The 25,035-nt window shown below is 34.3% G+C and overlaps 1 protein-coding gene across 5 annotated transcripts in view; it reads right to left on the bottom strand.

The window, feature by feature from the left end:
- LAMA2 (laminin subunit alpha 2) overlaps positions 1-25,035 on the bottom strand; it is an 811,978-nt gene that overhangs the window by 178,433 nt on the left and 608,510 nt on the right. For 4 of the 5 annotated variants that reach the window (XM_074187557.1, XM_074187558.1, XM_074187560.1 and 1 more), the window contains 3 exons: positions 24,331-24,455; positions 15,096-15,182; positions 10,971-11,164 (listed from right to left, as the gene is read on the bottom strand). In XM_074187557.1, coding sequence (XP_074043658.1) covers positions 10,971-11,164; positions 15,096-15,182; positions 24,331-24,455 — 406 coding nt within the window. The remainder of the gene's footprint in view (positions 1-10,970; positions 11,165-15,095; positions 15,183-24,330; positions 24,456-25,035) is intronic. The other variant, XM_074187559.1, reaches the window with a different exon arrangement.

Genomic DNA, 25,035 nt, shown 5'->3' with positions numbered 1-25,035 from the left:
CTTCCTTCTCATAGTTATGGTTCAATATTCCAGATCCTTATTTCCTAATAACTTTTTCTATGAAGTCAGTAATTCTATTTTGTTTTTAAAGAAAGTTTGTCAGATAGTTTTAATTTCCTTTCAGATTGTTTAAGAGTAAATGTTCTTTACCTGCTGCTAATATTATCTTTGTATAAATGGGGGAAAAGGTGTTGCTTATATTATCCTTATTTGTTTGAACAGGAGGACTGATATGAAATATAGATGCAGATAAAAATCTATTCAAAGAGATTGATGTGATATTCATAATATAGTTTTTGTACTTAAACGCAACAGTGTGAAACAGTTGCTAAAAAATGAAAATATTGTTAGGGAAGTTGTTCAGGGGTGTGTGTTTGTGTGTGTGTGTGTGTGTGTGTGTGTGTGTGTGTGTGTGTGTGTGTGTGTGGTGTTATGCAGTATCAGTTCATTGTACTCTAAGCTGGTCTAAATCTATCCAAAATATTTTCTTAATTTTTAGATAATTACAAAGGAAGGAAAGGATGGAAAATGTTGAATGAGCATCAATTGCATCAACTATTAGAATGGATAATTCTAATTAGTGGTTGTTACCATGGCTAGAATTGGCAGTTGCATTTTAATCTGAAGAAGATTGAGGAGGGGCATGTCTTCATGGAATAGCAGTGGTCTTTTAATACTTGATGGACTACCCTGTGAATTTGTTATTCCAGAGGGAAGAATTAAGAGCTATAGGCAGACTTTTTTTTTAGCAGGCAAATTTAAGTTTAATACGAGAATGAACTTTTTAATCAAAAGAGTCATTCAGATGGAACAATCTGCCTTGTGAAGTAGTTTTGTCCTCATCATTGGAAGTATCCAAGCAGAAATTGTATGAGCATTTGTCAGGGATGCTGTTATAAAGGATTCCTGAATTGTAAGAGATGACTTGGGATCAGAGAACCATTGATCTAGAGCTAACGGGACCCCAGAGGTTACCTCCTTTATTCATCTTCCTCATTCTAGAAAAAAAAAGAAATTATGATTTAGAGAGGTTAAGGTGACTTCCCCAAAGCCACACAGGTAGCAAATATCAGAGGTGGGATTTGTACCGTTCCTTTGATACCAGAATATGAGTTCTTTCCACTGCATCACTCTGCCTGCCCATCATAGGGGACAGAGCAGCCACTGCTGTTGCAATTATACTTGGGGTGGCTATTTCTAAGAATATTTTCAAGGCTAATTAAATGTCTAATAGGTAAACTTTTAGACGGGAAATATTTTACATAGAGTAATTGCAAATAAAGAACAATCTTCATATGTACCCACAGTAGAAAAGATTGATTTATTTTTTATAGATTTCTTTAGGTATATCACACTCAGAGAGAGTAGAATCAGTCATATCTTCACTGATTATGAAAAATAAAAATATAATACTGAATAATACATACATATATTACATACAATATTATACATTATAGTATATAATAATATAGATTACTATAGTACTGATTTAGTCTAGTTTGCAAATGATAGTCTGGTCCCAAATACCAAATTGGCTTGACACAATAAATTAAAAATATACATGTAGATAAGAATAAAGATTTCATGTTTTGTCAGATGGCTGGAAAGTTCACAGACAGTGACTAATTTAGGGGACAAAGTATAATACTTTTGGGAATAGCACTTTTCTACTAAGGACTATGTTTCAGAAAACACAGCAGCCAACTCATTTTTTTATATTCTACTTTTATAATTCAAGCAGAAGTTCATTGGACCAGGAGAAAGGTCAGCTAGAGAGAGAAGCAGCATATCATTGTGGAAAGAATGCTGGGCTTTACCAAATTAATAACAGGTTCCTCATCAGTAAAATGAGGATAATTTCCATTACTTAGATTCAGGGATTATTCTGAAGAACTAAAAACTGTAAATTAAAAGTGCTAGGTAAAATTTGAATTAATGATATGAAATAACTATAAATGAAACTGATTCTATAAGACACACATGCAGATTGGTCTCATTACTTTATCATCCCTGTATATACTAGATAAAACACCTGATAGTTTAAAAAAAAGCATATTTTAAAAACTTTTAGTGGGGTAATATCTTAGAAACATTTGATAACTTTAGTTTGTTTTTTTGTGAATAATATACATTTCAACTATATCACTCATAAACTATCCTTTGGCTTCATTTCTTCTAATCAATATAACTCCATAAAAAGTGTACTGTAAAAAGTCTAGATTTTGGATCCTACCAAAATTTCAACCTAAAAGCTTTGTTGCCCATCCTCAGACTCAAAATTATCTAGTTCCTTTTTGTTAAATATAACTGAGAACTGAAAGTTGTGATTCTTTTTTTTTTTTTTTGGTTATTGTTGTTTTCTAGCGGGTTTTTTTTTTTTGCAAGGCAAATGGGGTTAAGTGGCTTGCCCAAGGCCACACAGCTAAGTACTTATTAAGTGTCTAAGGCCGGATTTGAACTCATATACTCCTGACTCCAGGGCTGGTGCTCTATCCACTGCACCACCTAGGCAGCCCCTAAACTAATTTCTTAAAAAGTCATTGTGACCATCTAATCAATAGTTAGAGATCAGCTTGATTAATGTATATTTCTCTAAAAAATGGGATTGGATCTCACACCTATCAGATTAACTAATATGACAGAAAAGGAAAATAATATATATTGGAGGGGATGTGGGAAAATTGGGACATTAATGCATTGTTGGTGGAGTGGTGAACTGATCCAACCATTCTGTAGAACAATTTGAGAATTAGTTATAAACAATTAGTTATAAACCTGGGAATACTTTTTGATCGAGCAGTACCACTACTAGGACTGAATTCCAAAGATTTTTAAACAAAAAAAGAAATGATGGAGATGGGGGGGGGGGAACAATGGGAAGGACCCATCTACACAAATATATATATATGTATATATATTTATATCTATATCTATATTTATATTTATATTATTTATAGCAGCTCTTTTTGTAGCAGGAAAGAAGTGGAATTTGAGGGTATGCCCATCAGTTGAGGATGGCTGAACAAGTTGTAGCATATGAATGTAAAGGAATACTATTGTTTTATAAGAACCAGGTTGATTTCAGGAAAATCTGTAAAAAGTTACACAATCTTGAGCAGAACCAGGAGAACATTATATTGTACACAGTAACAGCAATACTGTATCAACTGTGAATGGCTGCTATTTTCAGAATATGATTCAAAACAATTCCAAAGGACTCATGATGTAAAATGCTAACCACCTCCATAGAAAGAATTGCTAGAGTCTGAATACAGATCAAAGTATACTATTTATTATTTTCTGTATTTTTATTTGTTTTTTCCTCTTTGGGGTATAGGTCTTCTTTTACAATATGATTAATATGGTAATATGTTTTATTTGATGAGCATGTATAACATTTCAACTTGCTTACTGAGCAAACCGCTGGGAGGTGGGAGGGGCAGAGAGAAAACTGAAACTCAAAATTTTGTTAAAATTAATTTTAAAAGTTGTCATTACATGTAACTGTGGAAAAATAAAATATTTAAAAAATTAAATCAATGTCCAGTTAGCCTGTCTTTATGTCTTACCTTCCTTTTACCCTTACATCCTTGGCTTTTTTCAGGAATTACTTCAAGGGGCAACTAGGTGGCACAGTGAATAGAGCACTGGCTCTGGAGTCAGGAGGTCCCGAGTTCAAATTTGAGCTCAGACACTTACTGATTATCTAAGGGTGTGACCTTGGGCAAGTCACTTAACTTAACCCACTGCCTTGCCCCCCCCAATCAACTCAAATACCTTCTATCTCAAGATACCTTCTACCACGGGCCTTTCAGAATTCCACCATCTAAACAGCCTTTTCTAAGATTACCTTCCATCTAATCTATATGTACTTTTCATTCACATATCTTCCTCATTATAATGTATTCCCATCAAGGGCAGAGACTGTTTTTTTCTTCCTTTGTATCTTTAATACTTAGCACATAATGCTTGGCAGAGAGTAAACATTTGCTAAATACTTCTTGATGGATGAGAATCTACTGTACTTTTGAAGAATTCCAGAGAAGGGAAAGCCAAAGCTCCTTGTGAAGAAAGTACTTTGTAAACATTTAAATGTTAGATAAGTGTGAGCTATTCCTGTTTTTATTACTAAGACAAGTGGTAGAAGCTCATTCCAATACTTGACAATCTTCATTACCAGGTTATTTATATCATGGAAATTTCTCATTCTATTATTAAAGCCAGTTTCATTTTATTCTATCTCCAGTAAAAATAGAATTCTGACAGTAAATGGCTGTAGATGAATAAATATTAACTGTATTGGGGTGCAGGGGAGGATTACCTCATTCAAATATTCACGCTATATTCTAGATATATTCCTGATAGGATCACATTTTATTTGTGAGTCTTATCTGGCAGACTCATAATTAGTATGTTCTTCACTATATGCCCTTGCTCTCTTCCATTTGCACTAATAATCCTCAGTGAAGGCAAATTGAATGGCATTTTCTAGAGGTTGAGTGAGAGGACACAGGTATATGGTTTCTTGAATATCACCCAAAACATCTGCATTTTAATTTATCTAGCTGGATAGATTAAGAGGGCACATTGTATTTTATGGTTCAGAGTTTCTGAGGAAGATTAGAATTATATTAACAATTACTGCCATAGACATTTCTGCAATTATATGCACTTTTTAAAAAAAAAAACCTCAGCCAGTCCATCCTCAGGAGATTTATACAATTTCACAACTATCTAACTTGACATAACTGCCCTATAGATTTGCCCTGCTAGGCAAATCATCTTTTGCTTTATTGCTATTTCTAGGTTCTTGGATGAAGGGATGTATTTTTAAAAAAAAGAAAATTGATACAAAGTCCATGATGCATTCTCACTGAGTCAAGTCACGTTTGGTCACCATGTTTCAGAAACTGACTATAGAAATTGAGTCTTGAGAAGGGCAGTCAAAATAATTAGAATCGTGGGAACTCTTTCTCAAGAGGAAGGATTTTGAGAGGAAAATAGAAAGGGGGAAAAAGATATACAGCAGAAATTCTTAGATTTGAACCAGATTAGAGGCTAGAAGAAAACTGCATGTTCATAAGCATAAATAGATTTCAGTAAAAACAGAAAGTAGTATGAGGAAATATTTTCTCTTTACGAACCAAGTTATTAGGGCAAAGTTATAAGGATAAAGAACCACCTAATCAGAGGATAATAATTCAATTTTTGGATAAGAAAAAATATCTATTGAATCATAAAGAAAAGATATGAATACCCTATCCAATTGCTACAGTCTTAGTGTGAAATGAATTCCTATATGGTACAATACTAATTTAGTATGGTAGTATAGTTTAGGTTTGGTCTAACATTACAATATGAACTTGGGACAAAATTCTTTTTTGTTACTATCAACAGAGATGTTTTATTTAGCATCTGCTTCATAGTCACAATTCAGGAATTATATTCTTTAATCTTATTGTTAAATAGGGATAGTTCTGTAGGAACTAGCAATAAGCTTGACTACACCAAACCCTAGGATTCTGACTTGAACATCCATCACACACCCATGCATTGACTAATGTGGTTTCTGAGGGATCTTACCACTGGGAAGGTGGTTTTCTAGACTCTACACACAAGTATTCTCATATTAGAGAGTTATGGTTTCTATTATAAATTAATCACTTGACATTGTGTTAAATAAATCAATTAAGTTCTTGCACTTTTAAAACTGAAAGCCAGACCCTGAATCCAATGTATTGTTTACTGTCTGAGTAAGCTTCCTTTTCTGTTCCCTTCCCCCTATTCCTCTCATGCAATCTCTTTACTGCAACAACTACTATTAAAACTTTGTAGAAAATAATATACAATCTTAAAAATGGAGCAGCTATAGCCTATGCCAGTAATATTCATAAAATAGTTATTGGTAGGAAAAATGACTGCTCTATGACATAAATTTTCTTTTTGAGTCACTTAAATATAAATTCCCTCTCTACATTTCATTAACTCTTGACATTGGCTTTTCAGTCAATGATATTTAATAAAGTGAGAGTCCTTGAATAGAGATGTATCTTTAAAATAATATGGGGCTAGAGGTTCCAGAAAGTTCATCTTTCCTTGCTTTTGGTGTATTATTATTTAATGTTCATGTTTCTGCTTTAGAACATGGCACTGCCCTTTAAAGTTCAGTTTCAGAAATTAATTAGGAGAAATGATTTGCTGTAAAATGGCTCTTTAGATCAGTGTTCATTTTCAAAGCATATGAGAAGCTAAGAAATAGACATCAAAGTAGATGCAGGCTAATATGTCTTACCATCCCTAAATAAAATGGTACTGAATTACTTTAGTAATCTACATGATAATTACCCAAGTTTGTCATTATTTTTGCAAGAACATATTGTGCTTTATGGTCCTTGGGCATGCTAATATGTAGGTCTTATCTATTATCACATCTGATTGCCACTCTCCATATCAGCCTTTTACATTTGAGACAACTTCAATAAAATCAAAGTATGAGAAAAGGTTTCCCTATTTCACATGCTAGTAAGATCAAATCATATAGGAAGCTAATTGGAAGATAGACTACATTGCTATAATGATATATGCAATTTTTGAACAAAAATGTTCTAGGGCATTTGGATTTCTCTTTCTTACTTCCTATCCTTATATCTTTTTCTACTTTGATGGACTTATGAAATCATCAGTGTGGATAAATCTACCTGGTTCAGATTGCAACCCCTCTCTGTCTTCTCCTCTCAGGTTATTGTTCATATCCTTAAATTATTCCTTTATAGAGGATCTTCCCAATGCCCTGGAGGTCCTCTGTGAAATAGTTGGGCTGTTTTTCATTCTTATGTATGGCCAGTCTTTCTGCTTTCTGTTTATATATACTTGATAATGTCTTTTATACCATTTCACACACATTATCAGTAATGACATATCAGACTGCTTATGCTTGCCATACTTCTTGGCTTTACCCTTTGTGTTATTTGTACGTTTTATTTGTTTTAATATAGCATTGCCAGAAAAAAAGAATGGCATTAAAGAAGATGTTTTTCTGTGGCAGGAAACTCTGGGATCTGAAATCTGAAATCACCACTTTGTTGTTTAATCATTTTCAATCATGTCTGATTTTCTTAACTCTATTTAGGGTTTCTTGGTAAACATACTGAAGTGATTTTACCATTTCCTTCTTCCAGCTCATTTTAAGATAAGGAAACCAAGACAAACAAGGTTAATTGATTTGCCCAGGTTCACATAGCTTAGTGTCTGAGGCCAGATTTGAATGCAGGAAGAGGAGTCTTTCTGACTCCTGACCTGGTACTCTACTACACCAACTAACTGTCTAGTTTCTCAAATACAATTCAATCTAATAATCTCTTCTTTCTACTCAGTTCTGTACTCACTCCATCTATAAAACCAATCCATGGTACATTTGTTTTTCACTGTTCAAATTACATTTTTATATTTTTATTTTAAATTTGGTGACCACCAAAAACCCAAAAATTTCATTTATAAAATAGAACAGAAAAGGGGAATTATTTGAAAACAAATCTCTTGGGTGTATCTTTCTTTTCTTTTTTTAAAAGTATATAATAAATTCATCATTTTCTTTCAAAACTGTCCTGCTTGTGGTTTTTTTTTAACTTCAATTTTTCCCCTTTGAATTTTTTAAAAAGTCTCCATGACCTCCCCACCTTCTTAGTCATTCTGTAGTTAGCTCCCCTCTCCCTCCTTTCCTTTCATTGAAAAAGAGATATATTTATTATAACAAATGAGCTGAGTCAAAGCAAGGAAATGTCATATCTAAAAATGTTAGTGTAATTTTGAAACTTGGGTCCATCAGTGCTCTGTTAGCATACAGGTAACATGCTTTATTATTATTTTTTTGAAATGATGGTTGTTCATTATTGCTTTGATCAGAGTTAAGATATCCACTTTGTTTTCCCATTATGGATGGTTAAATGAATCTCTTTCATTCTGTTGTAGAATCAACTGAATAATCATTGTAATGTTCTAGATCTCCTTGCAATTAGTGTGATGTTATTTTTGATTAGGAGAATTTTTTTTTGTAAGGCAAACGAGGTTAAGTGGCTTGCCCAAGGCCACACAGCTAGGTAATCATTAAGTGTCTGAGACCAGATTTGAACCCAGGTACTCCTGACTCCAGGGCAGGTGCTTTATCCACTATGCCACCTAGCCGCCCCTAAATTCTCCTAATTTGAAGAATTTTCAATTAATTGAGAATGTTTATTTTGTGATGACTGAGCATTAGCACAATGCTTTCAAAGTTCTGTCATATTGTGGTGGCACATAACCCCTGTGGCTATCTGGAATATGGGTTCACCTTACACTCAGGATCAAACTCTATAATGTCATTCACAGATGACTTTGAACATGGCACATCCAGAAGGCATACCACATAAAGAACCATCTGTCATTTACCAATCTTAGAGTTTCTAGGAGCAAAAATTTACTGGTACTATTGACACACAGAATCTTAATATATTAGATGGATTTGCTCAAGATTTCAGATGGATGTTGTTCTCACTGCAAGATTCTGTTTCTAGGTTCCTTTGGATTGGATTTGAATTTTCCTTTTAAAGTATCTTGAAAATTGATTACTTAATGTTTTCATAATTGTGATAGATTTCTTCTTTTTATATCTGTTTAGGATTATCTTTCTGAAGATGTCAGGTCCTTAAATATCATTACTATTCCATTATTATTGATGATAAAAAGAGGTTACTATATAGTCTTCAGTTATTCTATTCCATGAGCAAATGAGTTTACATTTTAAATCACATTGATCTTTAACTGCCATATCATTGATTTAAGAGATTACATTTTTGTGGACTGAAGATGTTTCTAGAAAAGGGTTTCAGCCTCCTCATTCCTTCAATAGAAATGTTTCTTATGAAATAGACTTCTTTAAAATTGTGATTGAATGTTTATCTTTCCTTTCCTTCCCTTATGCAGAATTTCAGTGAGGAAAGACTATCTAATCCAACTCATCTAAAAAAAAAAAAGAATCTCCTTTATGTTATAGTTAAGTAATGGTCATTTGGCTTTTGTAAGGAAGCCACTAATGAAGTATTTATTATTTCTCAAGATACCCCATGCTACATTTAGATAGCTCTGGTTGTCAAGTTTCTTTTATTAATTACAGATTTGTTTCTTTGCAACTTTTATCCATTGGTTCTAGTTCTGACCTTCTAAGCTAAACAGAACTAGTCTGATCCCTTTTCAACTTGGCAGTCTTTTGACTTCTTGAATCTTTTGAGGTGAAATGGAAATTACCAATGTAGTTTTTGCTCTATTACTCTATCTACTCTTACATTGAAATAATTGAGTTTTAGGATGTGCTGACTTGGATGACCCTGTCAAGTTCGTTTCCTTACTTTGCCATCTTTTAAAAAAAAACTAGCCCAAGAACCAAAATAATCTTCCACATAGTTTGTTTGCTTATTATGAACACACATCATAAGATATCCAAATATTTCACAAAATGATTCTTCTTCTTATATTTGGGTTAAAATTGAAATGACTCTAATATCTTTATTCAGTTCTCATATGGGAACCTATAACCTGTCCTATTTGGATGAAACTTCATTTTCTTCTAGTTTCCTTGACAGCAAGAATGTCAATATTGTTGTGACCAGTTTCTCAGCAGTCAATTAGCATTTAATACATGCCTTCTATGTGTCGTCAGACTCTATGCTCCAGTAATATAAATTATCGATTTTTTGACAAAGAATGGACATTAAGAATATGTAGTTTAATATTTGTGGAGAGTGGAAGGGAACCATAGAGGACCAAAGACTATTTTATATTTTTTTCTGCTATCTGGGTCACTGGGTCACAAAGGTTTTTGTCACTTGGTGACCAGTCTTCAAATGTTGAGTTTCTCTGGTTAACTAGTCTTAGCTTAGAGAGTTATTCCAGAACTTTCACTGAATCTTTCACTTAACGTCTTTCCAGATTGGTAGATGCTGCCTGAATTTAAGTTCCACAGATATAGCCTTCAAGAACACAGGATTATGTTCTATGTCACAATGAGACAACAAAGAGTAATTTTATATAGATTTTTGCTTCCACTCTTGCTAGGCTCTTAACTCTCTCTCTTCAACATTCTATTCCTCTCTTTCTTACTCTCATTCTCTCTCCCTCTCCTTATTTTTTGTACTCACTCTCTCCATCTCTCTTTTGCCTATCTCTATGTCTCTAATTAAGGATACTAATATGAATAATCAATTCTCTTGGAGGAAAGAATTTTATAATTAAATGAATTTCTTTATAAGATTTTAATAAAGGAAAGGCCTAGTTCAATTTTGGATTTCATTAAAGGTCTACAAATTAAGTTTATAACTTGATTTTGATGTTCTTTTTAGCACACTGAAGATTTTCTGGTATCAATGAGTAAGTTAAAAAAAACAATATTAACCAAACTCATTCCCCTATTGTATTTGCTTAGATAAAGATGCTCTTGCTAAATTCACTTTCAGTATTTCCAGCTTACATATTTCAGGAGGATGTTTTGAAGCAGTATGTCTGCAGATGTCTTTATGGACTGCAGGGGGAAGGCACTGTGTGTAACTCAAGATATAAAGTAACTGGGCCACTGATTATAAATTCAGAAGAACTCTGAAAAATTTAATATACCCAGATCTTTAATCTGTCACAGAGCTAGTACCTACCTTTGGCAAAACTGTAAGCCCTGGGACAGAGAAAAATAAAATAAGCCCTCAGGAGCTTTGTTGGAGATGTTCAATGAATTTATTACAGCATGCTGAGAATTTTCTCAGCAGTTCTGGGCTCCATGGGATGGAGGCCAGAACAGCAGGTGAATAGCAAAGGTTGGATGTATGGTGTCAGAAAGAATGAACTACAGTACTAACAAGTATAGAAAAGACCAATTTACTTCACTTGAAATGAGCCAGGAATTGAGCAAAGAAATCCCCAAGAGTTACTGGTAAAGTTAGTATACGTACAAACACAGTTCATGCCATCACGTGCATGCCCAGGTTGGCAGCCATCACACTTCTGCCCGGTGGCTCCAGGTCGGCAAGTGCAATGTCCAGTGACTGGGTCACAGGGGACAGGCAGTGAGCCATAAGGGTCACACTCACATTCTTGGCAAGAGCCTCCTGGGCTGCTTGGGCTGCCAGTGTAGCCAAAGGAACATCTGGATGGAAACAGTTACAAAGTGAAGGAAGTTAATGACACTGAGTTGTCATTTGTCTGATTAGAAACAAGTAGGCTAGAATACTTACAGGAATGAAGACAATATTCTACTATTTATAGAAACTCAGAGATTCATGAAAAGAGAGCTGGAATGGAACTTAGAGGCCATTTAATCCTTGGGTTTTACTAATGTGAAATGTGAGGCTTAGAACAGTATGCCAGAGGTTATCCTGCAGAGAAACAGCTGAGGCTAGAATCCAGATGCTTATTCTCAATCTATGCTTTTTTCCCACCATTACATCACAATAATAACTGTCATTTTAATTGCACATTACTGTTTATAATATGTATTACATGCTTTGGTTCATTTTATTCTTGCAACAACTCTGAGATAATTTTACTGTTATTTATTTTTCTGAGACTTGTTAAGTCCCTTTCCCATAGGGTCATTATTATAGATTTAGCACCATTCTATCATTTTGCAGGTAGAGAAAGGAGGTATTTGGAGGATAAATGACTTTCCCAAGGTCACAATACTAGTTGTAATTGGTAGGTTTCAAAACTGGATCTCTTCTACTAGCAACTCTAAGCATTCTTTCCAGTACCTAACTCTGCCATAGATGTGTAAATAAAAGTTCTCCATGTTTTTTTTTTTTTTTTTTCAGTATAGATCTGTAGAAAGAAAAATGCTACTTTTTTAAAGTTTTAAAATAAAATATAATTGCATTGTCCTAGAGGGAAATACATTCATTTAGCATTTAATATTTTTGAGGTATTATGGTTATCATTTGACAATTTGGTGACTTCTGGGATAACTGGGACTCTGTATTTGTTTTTAAGAAATTGATAGGGTGAATTAGGAGGCAGTAGAGGGAAAAGAAGAGACCCACACCAGCCAACTATTTCTAGGAGTTTAGTTCTAATGATCTGAGATCATCAAAATTTGTTCAACTATTTTGTGGAAGTAATCCATCCTTGCAAGTTACAGTGAGAAAAGGTTGAAGTGGGGGGGGGGGGGATTGCTCAAGCTCATTTTTCAAGATTGTCCAGATTATTTGTCACATTTGTGTACATTTAAAAGATTTTTTTTATTGCTTCCTATGTATGGTTGCTAACACACAGAAGTAATAGACAGGATTGATGTAGAAGTCCCCAAAATAAAGTTTCATAGGATCATCAGTTGAGATCTGGAAGGTATCTCAAAGTCAGATATTCCAACTTTCTCATTTTACAGTGGAGGTACTGAGGTCTAGGGGATGTTAAATGACTTTCTTACCATCGCACAAGTTAGCAGACATCAGAGATAGAATTTGTACCCAGTTTTTTGTTGTCAAATTTTGTGTTCTTTCCTTATATCATACTGTCTCCCCATTCTGTACATGCTAACTTAATATACTTAAATCATATCTTTGCTTTTATAATTAAAAGTACTCTCTTTAAACCTTTAGAAACTTGGTAGATAAGAAAAAAATAGATTTAGTCAAGAGAATTCATGGGAATTCTCCATTACTAAGGGAAATTCTCAGGAAAATCTTCCATGAAATTTAGGTAAATTTTTGGTAAGGAACCTTTACATCTAATTGATTCTGAGGCTTAGGAAGTGGTCTAAGAAATTCATGAAAGATATAATAATAATTGAGGAAAGAAGGCTGTGGGTCCTCAAAGAACATATTCTACCTAGACCACACAATTTACTTTGAATAAGAACAGATTGTTTTGGGTTTTTTTGGGGGGGGGATTACTTTACACATCTTTGTAAAGGATAACGAATATCATAATTTTTTTAAAAATAAAGCAATATATATAATTTTCATTTGAATTATAATATAACATACAATCGCATCCATTTATAGAATATATGTAAAACGGAAAAGGGCATCTGGAAAGCTCTTGATATGTGGCTTATCCACAGACAATTTTGAAATCCAGGCTGAATTTTTCCAATATGGCTGATCTAACCCAGGTCCATTGTCTTCCACTGACTGACTGCTAAGGATATGCTAAGGATATAATCTTAATATTAATATTGGTGTATGAAAAATATCATCAAGAAAGAAATTGGATTCAGGCATGCATTATGCAATGCATTGCAAACACAAATATGAGAGAATTTTTAATAGTATTTACTATTTTGAATTACTCATCTCAGAACTAACTTCTGTTAACATAGAAATAGATTTGACTATGTTATTAGATCTATAGTGCAAACATGGCAAATAAAGATTATTGCCAATATTTGTGTGTGTGTATTACTTGTTTTTGCAATATAAACATTTAGTACCCTTAAAGACAAAATATTAAAGATTATTTATTTTAATTGTAAATCTGACTATAATTAATTAATCCAAAGAGATTCTAAAATAAGGTGATATTAAATTTGGTTATCCAGTTCAGTGTCTTCACAGAAATTAATGTATGCAGAAAGTATTAGTGACAGATTATGATGCAATAAATGTTTGTTTTGAGTTTTGCAATGGCCATTGAACTCATCACTCTCTAGGATAGCTGAGAGGCAGTGGGATGAAGGATTGTTATTTGCCATGAGAGTCATAAAGACAAGTTCAAGTCAAACTTTCACAGAAAATTGATGAGAAACTCTTGCTAAACCACTTAACCTCTCAGTGGGTCAGACAACTTTCTAAGATTTTAAGTTGAATAGTTGCTGATTTGCATTGGTAGAAAGAATTTCCTCACTGAAAATTTCTTCTACCAGTGAAATAACAAATTTGGTTAAAAAAAATTAGAAACTCTTTTTTATTTATGCCTGTAAAATCCCACCAACAAAGGCAAGTAGGATAATGGAGAGGAAGGTGATCTCAAAAAGATTCTATTAGAGAAAACCCAAAACAATTAGATCTTCTGCCTTCTGTAACAACTAAAAAAATTTTAAGTGAGAAACTGTACCTGTCAAAATATTGACCAATGAGATCTAGACAAAAGGTAGAGTATTTTACATTGTAAAACTCTGAAATTCAGCATTATTTTATTATCTTTAGCAATGACTTCCTTTTAAGTCCAAGGGGATACAATGTTATGTACTTCAAAGGGCATTGGTTCTGGAAACAGAGGAACTGGGTTCAAATTCTGTTTCTGATACCTGCTATTTGTGTGACTTTGGAAAAATCATTAAACCTCCATGGGACTCAAGAGTGTTCACCTATAAAATGAGGAAGATGGTATAGAAGTAAAGGCTCTGAGATCTCTTCTAGAATTAAATCTATGATTTTGTGATCCTTAGAAATGATTAGATTTTCTTGTCTCTCAATTTCCAGAGTTGTAAAATGATCTTTAACCCTTCTAAAGATTAGGAATTAAGCAATGTGTGTGAATCTTTTTTTTTTTGCAAGGAATTGGGGTTAAATGACATATTAGGTAATTTATTGTGTTTGAGATCAAATTTGAACTCAGGTCCTCCTGACTCCAGGGCCTATGCTCTATCCACTGTACCACCTAGCTGCCCCATTTGTGAATCGTTTTAAAAGATACAAATATTTGCTAATTTGCAAGCTCTGTGAAGAAAGGGATATTATATTCTCCTATTTAAACTGTCTTCTTTTCAGCACATTATCACATTTCTCTGTATTTTGTGTTTAATAAATGTTTACCAAGAGCATTAATATGATTTATATTTTCCTATACAGATAAATATGGATGTATTCGATACCATATTATTTAAACCACTGATTAAACATTAAACTTTCTGATTGTTCTGTAAATATCACAGGTGCTTAATAAATACTTGCTGAATGCATGAATATAATTTGCATTTTCCCATAATATTGAATATTAATATATTTGATAGCATATAACTGATTGATCAATGACTATTAGTCATTGATGAATGTGACAGGGTCTCATGTTTCTATTTTTAATCCTTTATAACATCAGCTCTATATCCTAATCCCTCTGGTGTTTCTCATATCTGTTATTACCTTTCACAGTACTGGCCTTCATATCCACGTGGGCAAGCTGTACATCGATAGTCATCCAGGCCTTCTGAGATGCAAGAAGGGCTAAAACTGAAGAGGTGCCAGGTGAGAGAAAGAGAAAGAAGGTTTGTAAGTGGATCTTGTCACATCAGCTTCATCAAGTAAAGTGTTTCTCATATTCAAGGTAAGTCTCATCAGTGGGAGTTCTTTTGAGTTTATCCCAGAAATACACACTAATAAGTATGACCCTTGTAGAAAGTAACAGATGGTTTTCCACCTTGGTGTTGTTAGATGCACAGCTCAATGCTACCACTTAAAAACTTTTCTCTAACTAAAGAATATATTATTTTTGGAGTCTGTGATGTGAACGTGATGGCTACGAATGGATAAAGTTTCCTAAAGCAGTAACCTATTCTCACCCATTCACCAAAAAAAACACTCACTGAATTAAAAAAAAATTATTTGGTAGAGAAACACATTTTGTTAAATATGCTTTAGTTAAGGAAGAGAAAAGGCTTAAATTTTTTTTGAAGAACCAATCCCTGCTTCCTCTGCAGTTTTAACATAGGCCTGGTAGGATAAAAGTCTCATTTTATATAAAAGAATGCTGACTTTTTTTAACTTGCCACCAACCTTTAAGCTTTTTTTTCTTTACACTTCTGTCATGTAATCAGGAAAGGCAAAAAAGTCCACAAAAATGTTAATATGACTTATGTTTTTTTTAGGTTTTTTCAAGACAAACGGGATTAAGTGGCTTGCCCAAGGCCATACAGCTAGGTAATTATTAAGTGTCTGAGACCAGATTTGAACTCAGGTACTCCTGACTCCAGGGCTGGTGCTTTATCCACTGCGCCACCTAGCTGCCCCTAATATGATTTATTAAGGATGACTTTTCATCTTTTTCATTTCTTTTATTGCTATATAATTTGAAAGTTCGAAGGTATTTTTGAGATTATCTAGTCCAACCCTCCACTAAGTAGATACCGCTCTCCAGCCTATTTGATAAATGATCACAAAGCTTCTTCCTGCAGTCCCCTAGTAAGAAGGGGCAGACCACTTCCCAGGATGACCCATTCTAGGTCTGTACAACTCTCATTACTGGGAAGTTTTCCTGTATATAACTATCCAAATTGTTTTTCCTTCAACTTTAATCTATCGCTGCTAGTACTTTTCACTCTGCAGTCAAGTAGACCAAATAGAATCCTCCGGTGATGTCCATTTATATTAACCTCTATTCTATCGCATTTCTTTTTTTCAACTAACTCTTCTCCAGGTGAAATATGACCATTTCTTGTGCTTGATCCTTACCTGACTTCCAGTGGAAGCCCTTAGAAATTCTTGTTACTCTTTACCAGTTATTTGAGTTTATCACTGACCTTCCAAAATGTAGCACCCAGATTTGAATGTAGCATTTCAGGTGGGGTTTGACCAATGGAGAATGGAGAAGGATTATAGTCTCCCCTATTCTGGACCATTTAATTCTTTATTTTTGTGCTTCCAATATCTAGCGCAGTACTTAGCACATAACCAGCCCTTCATAAATGCTTGTTTATTGAATTTTGGATCCTAAGCTTGTTCTGCAGCAACTTAAATTTGTATGAAGGCTTTTTGACTGCATGGAGCATGGTTGACCATATTCAGTTTGCAGTCCAGCAACAAATCCTGATCTCTATATTATTGACTAGCCATGTTTCCTCCATCTGTATTTGGGAAGATGAAATTTTCAAATACAACCCACTTCACAGCTTTCAAAATTGTGCTTATACCATTACTGATGAATTGAGTCAGATTTGTTCCAAGTTTTTTGTTGCTATTTCACTTGGAAAACTAAACTATCCTAATTGATACCACTGGATGAAAATAAATTATCATTCAGTCAGTGAGCATTTAATTTATTAAAATCCATGAAAACAGCTATGTGTAAACCAGATGTGTACAGTATACTCTAAAATTACATAGAAAAGGAACAACTATTATTAAGAGGGCAAACTTCTGGTGGAGGGTAGAATTTTAGTTGAGATTTGAGGGAATCCTGGAAAGCCAAGAGGGAGAGATGAGGAAGGAGGTACAGCTTTTCTGGGTAACATGCTTCCAGTTCAGCTCCTCCCCAATGGAAGAATAAATGTGGACATTATGAGATGTAAAGTGGATCTGGCATAAAGAAGTTACAGTTTCTTTGACTTTTGCTTTAATGGATGAATATCTGGAAAGAGATTTTTTTTGGCCTTTCTGTCTGCTTACCTTGTAAATGCAGAATTCCAAGAAATCAACAAGTTAGTCAGTTGTGATCTTTGGCATATAGGAAAACAACACATACAGTCAGGTAGCAAAAATGGTGCAATGCTCTCAATTTCATTCTATTTATGCAATTTGTGCTAAACTTTTTACTGCTGAAAAAGCACCAGAACTCCCCATTGGTATATTGTAGTCAGTGCCTTACTTTAATTCACTTATAATGTATTAAATCAATAGTGCTTAAATAAGTAATAAAATTACACCTTTGCCTAAAAATGTAAACAAATTGATCTATTACTCACAAACTCATTATTCAACACATTTTTTCCAAATGTGTAAAAATAGATCCAGAATCTCAAAAGCAACTTACTTCATCCAGCTTTTTAGCTTATCTGTTTGAAGCTCAAGACTGAGTGATCATTAATTTAAGAAAAGGGGGCCTTACAACTTGTTTTTTTATAGTAAACTTTTGAAAGGGAAGCCTAATTAGGTTTTGTACCCTTTAAGTAAAATATTTGTCTCAAAGCACTTAAAAGAGTATCCTTTCCTTAAATATTTGATCTATAAAGTTCTGTAATTCTTCTGTAATTATGCATCATGCAGCTTTTGGCTCTACTTTTTCTTATAAATGAGGGTTATGAAAGTAGATGTGGAAAATGCTTTTTCAACCCCAAATTAAAAAAAAATAAAAACTAAGAAAGGAAAAAAGACACTTATTGTTAAATTCTAATCTCAGGCATGAGAGATATGATTAGACAGTTGGTATATAGAAAAAGAGGAATTCTTTGTTTGAATGGGAAGAGCCAGGGTTTGACTTGGAAGGAGGCATGAATAAACTACAGAGTATTTACAGAGTACAGATTTCAAATTTTCCATGAACATTGGAAAACTGGTTACCAAGTCTGCATTTGAGGTCTATGCAAGATCAAGAAACAAACTATAGGAGTATCAGAGGTTTGAACATTTGTTGGTTCAATGGGCCTTGCCAAAGTTTGGATCTTTTATAACACTTTCTAGATTTCCCCCCTCCCCACCTTGTTTTTATGAGGAGAGTAACTTGATCTATTCTGCTTTCCTTTCCCCTTGACAATCCCACATCAGTTATAAAGATGGGATCTTCCCTTCCCTTCCCTCAAGAAGTCTTTATAGATCTACAGTGACGGTACTGATGGAAAGCTGTCACGAATTCTGAAACCATGATAGCATTCCATGGCTCACTTGTCCTCTCTTTTTGCCCATACCAATGTAAGCCATTACATACCAGAAGTAGTCTCTTTATCTCTGTAAGCTGAGACATTCTTAGACAGTATAATTAATATTAAAAGTTCTAAACAAGTTGGACTTTTCCTATATTTCCAGTCTTCTTATTTTTTTCTTCCTTCTATACACTCTCTGATCTAGTACAATGTTCTACTAAGAGTTCTTTGAAAATGATATTCCATCTCCCAACTTTATAGTTTTGTACTAGATGTTCTCCTATGTCTGAAGTATTCTGCCCTCTTACCTCCATCTCTTAGCTTCCTTAGGACTGGGCTCACATGCCATCTGCTAGAAGAGACTTTTCCTAGTACTTCTTGTTCATTCATTTTCAGTCATGTACAATCCTTCAAGATCCCATTTTAGGTTTTCTTGGCAAAGATACTAGAATAGTTGGCCATTTCCTTCTTCAGATCATTTTACAAATAAGGAAACTGCAGCAAAAAGAATAAAGTGACTTGCCCAGGGTCACACATCTAGTAATTGTCTAACACTAGGGAAGATGAGTCTTCTTGACTCCAGGTCTGGCACTGTATCTATTGTGCCACCTCCCAATTGCTAATGCTTTTCCTTTTCAGATTAAATTGCATATACTATGTATGTATCTTGTGTGCACTAAATTATTTGCAAATTGTCTCTCCCTATTAGAATATATACTTTGCTAAAGTACAGAGATCATTTTTACTTTTCTTTGTATTCTGCAGCACTTAGTACTAAACATAATAATGAATTTCTGCTGACTGATTATTCTTCTTGCCTATATATCATAATGAGCAATGATGAAATTTCAGGGTTAAGTGGAAATCCTTCTAGTAAACAATGTCTTTTGTTATAACAGAGAGTAGTTTAAGGTTTTTTTTGGGGGGGTGTGCAAAGCAATGGGTTAAGTGATTTTCCCAAGGTCACACAGTTAAGTGTCTGAGGTCAAATTTGTACTTGTGTCCTCCTGTCTCCAGAACTGGTGCTCTATCTGCTGTGTCACCTAGCTGCCCCCAAAGTCATCTAGGTTTAATATAAGGAGGGTAATACCAGCTATTGGTCACAGGTCTGATTATCTAAATGATTGGTCAAAAATCTACCATGCTTTCTTCAAGTTTTAGGCAGGATTGCTGATGTGAAGATCATGGAAAGAAAGGCAGATCTGTTTTTTCTGTACTTAATGGTTTCAAAGTTTAGAACAGACCTCTTACTGGCCTAAGGGAAAAAAAATCAGGACTCAAAATACAATCTTCAAAATCTTAGATTAATCCCCAAAATTATCTTACTAGCTTAAGGGGAAAAAAAATCAAGGGGCAGGTAGGTGGCACAGTGGATAGAGCACTGGCCCTGGAGTTGGGAGTACTTGAGTTCAAATGTGGCCTCAGACACTTAATAATTACCTATCTGTGGGGCCTTGGGCAATTCACTTAACCCCATTGCCTTGCAAAAACTAAAAAAACATCAGGATTTAAAATTATAATCTTCAAAAATCTTAGATTAATCCACAAAATTTAGGCTATGAAAAAGTGATTTTATTTGCCACAAAGTTTAGAATAGACTTTTTACTAGCCTAAGGAAAAAAATCAGGACTCAAAATATACTTAATGGTTTCCTATGAATTAATTTCTAGTCAATTCCCAATTTATAAATTAATTTGTCTATAGAATATAGGAATATTTACATAAATGCTTAATAATTTTTTTGAAAAAATCCATGATATACTTTTAAGATTAATTTCCATTATTATCATTTTCTTCATCACTTTCTTAAGTCTAAGCAATCATGAAAATATAAATCTAGCTCTATTTTATATGTTTGCCAGTTTCTAAGGTCTAATTTTCTCACCAATATTTGTCAATGAGCTTTTAATTCTAAAACATTCCTGGCCTTATGCTGCAATTCAGCATGGATAGCTTCTGAGATTTAAAGGTTTGCCCATGTTTATAAGAACTGTGATGCATAGAATGAAGGAAAAAACTATAGGTGGCTATGATAACTCATACTGAAGAACATGTTGGGGTGCAGGGGTGGTGAACTTTTTTCTGCCAAGGGTCATTTGGATATTTATAAAATAGTGTGTGGGCTATATTTGGACAAACATCTAATCAATTTACCCCTAAAAAGCTTGTAGAGTTTTGAATTTCAAGTCCTGCCTGCAGTTGTTTTAGGCACCTAATCAATATGACCTTCTGGATGCCCCAAGAATACACAAATTCTTTGAGGTATTACATGAATAGAATGGCACCATCCTCCAAATGGTAGGAAGTACGGCATTCAGAGATACTTTTCTGGCTCATGTGTTGTTTTCTTTAGAAAAATAGCATATGCAATAGAAAGATCAATATTTGCTGGAGAGGTTGTGAACAGTCCAGTCCAGTAGTGAAAAATAAAATGGGTGTCACTACTAGAGGGGAAAGCCACACAGAGAGACAATTTCCTATAAAAATAGGTAGGGGATTTTACCTGTGGTAAGAGGTCCCATAAGGCAAGATGTGGTCGTCTTGGCCATCAAGATGGTGTAATACCCTAAGGACTGGAGCAGGTGTGTTATGAAATATAACATAGCATTTTTGCCACCTTAGTTTCATGAGGAGTTGGTAGATGTTGCTGCAAAGTTATCACCTGTCCCATGGGGTTCTTGTACATGAGACACTGACACATGTGACACTGAAATGTCTTGCATTGACCCAATTGTGGCAGCAGTAGAACACTGCCCAACAAGTCCCATATCTGCAAAAGATTTTCAGGGGTTACCTAGTCCAGCCTAATACCTGAACAAGAATCCCACTGTCAGCATTTCCTTTTATGCAAATATTTTCTTAATTAATAATACAATACTATTACTGTCTTTAAAAAAATATTGTGTTCTATTTAAATTAGTTATATTCTGAACATATACTGAAGTATATATATATATATTTTTCTTTCTCACTTTTTCTTGAGGTTTCTATATCTTTGTGGGAAGAGGGGGATTATGTTAACTTTTACAACAAAGTTATTGCAGTAATATGAAAATAAATAAATAAATAAATAAATAAATGTTTTTTAAAGATTAGATATATTCTTCCAAAGTTATATTTCAATCATGAGTCTTACTCTAGTAGGAATTTCAATGATACTTTAAAAGAGGAATTAACATCCTTGTAGACTTCTGAATTATTAGCTATTTGTATCAGACATCTGAGATTTTATTGTTGGATTTCTCCATTTATCCCCAGTGAATTAATGATACTTTGTTCTTAGTCTTTCATTTATATTGTGCCTTCTACCTGACTTTGTTAGCCTTGCACAGCTTAGGGTTTCATTTTTTATTTTATTTTATTTTGGTTAGTAACAGTTTAAGGCAGATAGGTGTCACAATGGATAAACTGTTCGACCTGAAATCAGAAAGATTCATGAGTTCACATCCGGTCTCAGACACTTTCTAACTGTGTGATCCTGGGCAAGTTAATCTTGCTTACCTCAGTTTTCTCATCTGTAAAATGAGATGGGAAAGAAAGTGGCAAACCACATCAGTATCTCTGCCAGGAAAACCCCAAATAGGGTCATAATAAGTTTGACATGATGGAAAAATAACTGAACAGTTCAGGACTCCATCTGACACTGACCCTCTAACAGGTATGGATGTCTGTTTGTTTAGAGGGCAGAGAACAAATCCTGAATATGAGCATCTCATGCCTGTTGCCAGAAGATAAATTCCAATAATTCTGGTTAAATTTTAATGACTAAGATTTATGTTATAGAAGATGGACACATGTCATGGCTTACCCATAAGGAGAATAAATTTAGACTTTCATGATAGTGCAGCCACACTACCCATTTTAATGACTAGTAATGTAGGTAATGGTGACATTGAACCTTACAGAAAAAAAAATAGTCCCCAGGGGATCTAATGTTAATTGAGGTATTACCCCCAATCAAGATATTGCCTCCATTTCTGAAATGTAGCCTTAGCCAGAAACAGCTCCCAAATAGAATTGACTTTACTGAACTAATCAATTTGTAGAAGAATTATTCACAGTACCAGGTTGAACAAATCAGAGAGACAATGGTCCATATGATGATGCTAGATGAATCAACCTCCATGCTAAATTGTTTCTAAGGATCCAGGGATATCAAGGAGGAGACTGAAATCCTTTTGGCAGGTTGCATCCAATCTCTGGGTGCATTATATACAGCATTAAAATGTTTTACTAGGTCATGCTATTCTAGCTTTAGAATTTGAACTTTAGAGACTATCTAGTCCAACTCTCTAACTTTACAAATGAGCAAACTGAGGCCCAGAGAGATCAGGTGACTTGCCCAAGGTCTCAGAGCCAGTAAGTGGCAGAGGTTGGAGTGAGAAATGGAACTGAGATTTAAATACAGTGCTCTTTTTACTACTTTAATAGTGAGAGTACCATCAAAGTGTTGAATCTTAGAATGAAGAAGCAGTAGCATCCCAAGAAGTCAAGGAACTACTACCTGTCTATTATGGATGTGGGGCTACTTCATGGCAGTACAGCCTTCATCCTGTAATGGATCCATATGAATTCTTGGTAGAAATATCACCAGTTTCAGTAAGTCTATCTTTTAATAACAATAATGATAGGATTGAGGATAGATACTAGATATGTAGTTTTATGCTTTGGGGGGACTAAGGTATTAGTATAAAGAATGCCTTAGTGAGGAAACTCCATTTACTTATTCAGAGCAATACCTTCTCTGTAATTTATAGTCTTGGGAATTTGCCTAGAGAATTAAGAGATGAAGTGACTTTTTCAGGGTCATGCAGTTAGCAGATGTCAGAATCAGGACTTGAATCTAATTTGTTTTGATGCCAGGACCAGTTTTCTTTCCACTATACCACATAGTCTATCTAGTAATAATGGCTGAAATTCATACAGTACCTTTAAGGCTGCAAAGCCTTTTACATATTTTATTGCATTGGAATCTTGTGTGGAGTAGGTGTCATATCACCATCCCCATTTTATTGGCAAGGATACTGAGATTGAGAGATGTTAAATGATGTGCCTTTGGTTACACAGTTGGGTAATATGTGTGGGTTTTAAATTCTAGTCCAAGGCTCTGGAGATTTAAATACTATTTATCTCATCAATTATAAGAGAAACTCTCAGTGGAAAGATGAGTAAAAATATGTGAGAATTGATTCTACTCTATAAATAAACACTAAATGATCATACGAAACAATAAATAAAACTGCACAAGCTTCCTTGCTTATGAGAGCAGAGGACAAACTTCCTTGGTGATAAGCTTTGCCCATCGAATATCAGTTTAATGATCCTTTGAATGATTATCCTGATTTGGAATATTACTAGTATGCAGTTATTCTGTACATCAGCCATTGACAAATAGGCACTGTATAAAGACAATAGCAATAGAAAGAGTTACCCTCATGTAAGATGGATTTTTAGGAGATTACTTCATGTGTTAATGGAAAGATTCTAGCTCATGGGTAAATTATGTTTCTTGCCCACATCCTTCCTATTAATGTGTCATCCACTGCTATTGCTCTATCAAGTGTTAATTAAAAAGGGAGCAATTACTGACCCACAACTAGATTATACAAGGAAAAAATGAACTTTATAATATTTAGTGAGGCTATATGACTTTTACTTTTAAATGATTCATCGTATCAATGTCTTATTATATCCAACCTTAGGTTTGCTTATTTGACCTTAAACATTTGAGTTCTCAGCATAGTCCAAGAGCAACAAAGAAGAGGGTTTCACTAATTTGGAACAGGAGTTTTCTTTGTCACACTTACTTGTTACTAGAAGTGATAAGTGGGCAGGCGCATCGCCGACAGTCATTTGGCAGTCCCTTGACAGTTCCGTAGTATCCAACAGCACATCTCTCACAGAAGTCACCAGTGGTGTGGTGCTGACAGTTCTATAAAAGGAGGAAGGGGCAAAATATTTGATATTGAATATTAACAAAAGCTAGGACATATTTTATTTCCAGTCTAAGGAAATGATTAAATAGTCTCAGATAAGGTTTTTTTTTCATCATTGACAAATGTGTTTCAGTAATTCTTGACATGAACAGATTTCAGTGGGACTCTCTGTTTTGAATAGTAAAAGAAGTTATGTTATTGTAACTGCATTGACAATGAGTGAAAACTGATGACCCATGACTTAAATGATTTATTCCTGTGGAGTTATTCCCTTTCTCCACTTTAGTCACTGTCCCAAGCTGTCTCTTGCTCAATTATGATGATACATGTCAAGAATTTTTAAACTCTATCATTTGGTCCCAGATGTTCTTTTCACCCTTGATTTAGTGCTATTTTCTTGGTCCACAGGATTTTTCTTAAAATGGAAAGAGACTATGACCATTCTGGCCTGTCCGTATTATTTCTTACATTTAGTGGCAAGTGTTTTTCTAACTGAGTGATTTTGTGGCAAATTAACCCTGAGGTGAGGGCATAAAAAGAGGCATCATGTATAAAACTTTTATTTTCAAAATGATA

The sequence above is a fragment of the Macrotis lagotis genome, chromosome 5, assembly GCF_037893015.1.
Source record: "Macrotis lagotis isolate mMagLag1 chromosome 5, bilby.v1.9.chrom.fasta, whole genome shotgun sequence".
Taxonomy (NCBI): domain Eukaryota; kingdom Metazoa; phylum Chordata; class Mammalia; order Peramelemorphia; family Peramelidae; genus Macrotis; species Macrotis lagotis.
This window is presented reverse-complemented; position numbering and strand designations above follow the sequence as displayed.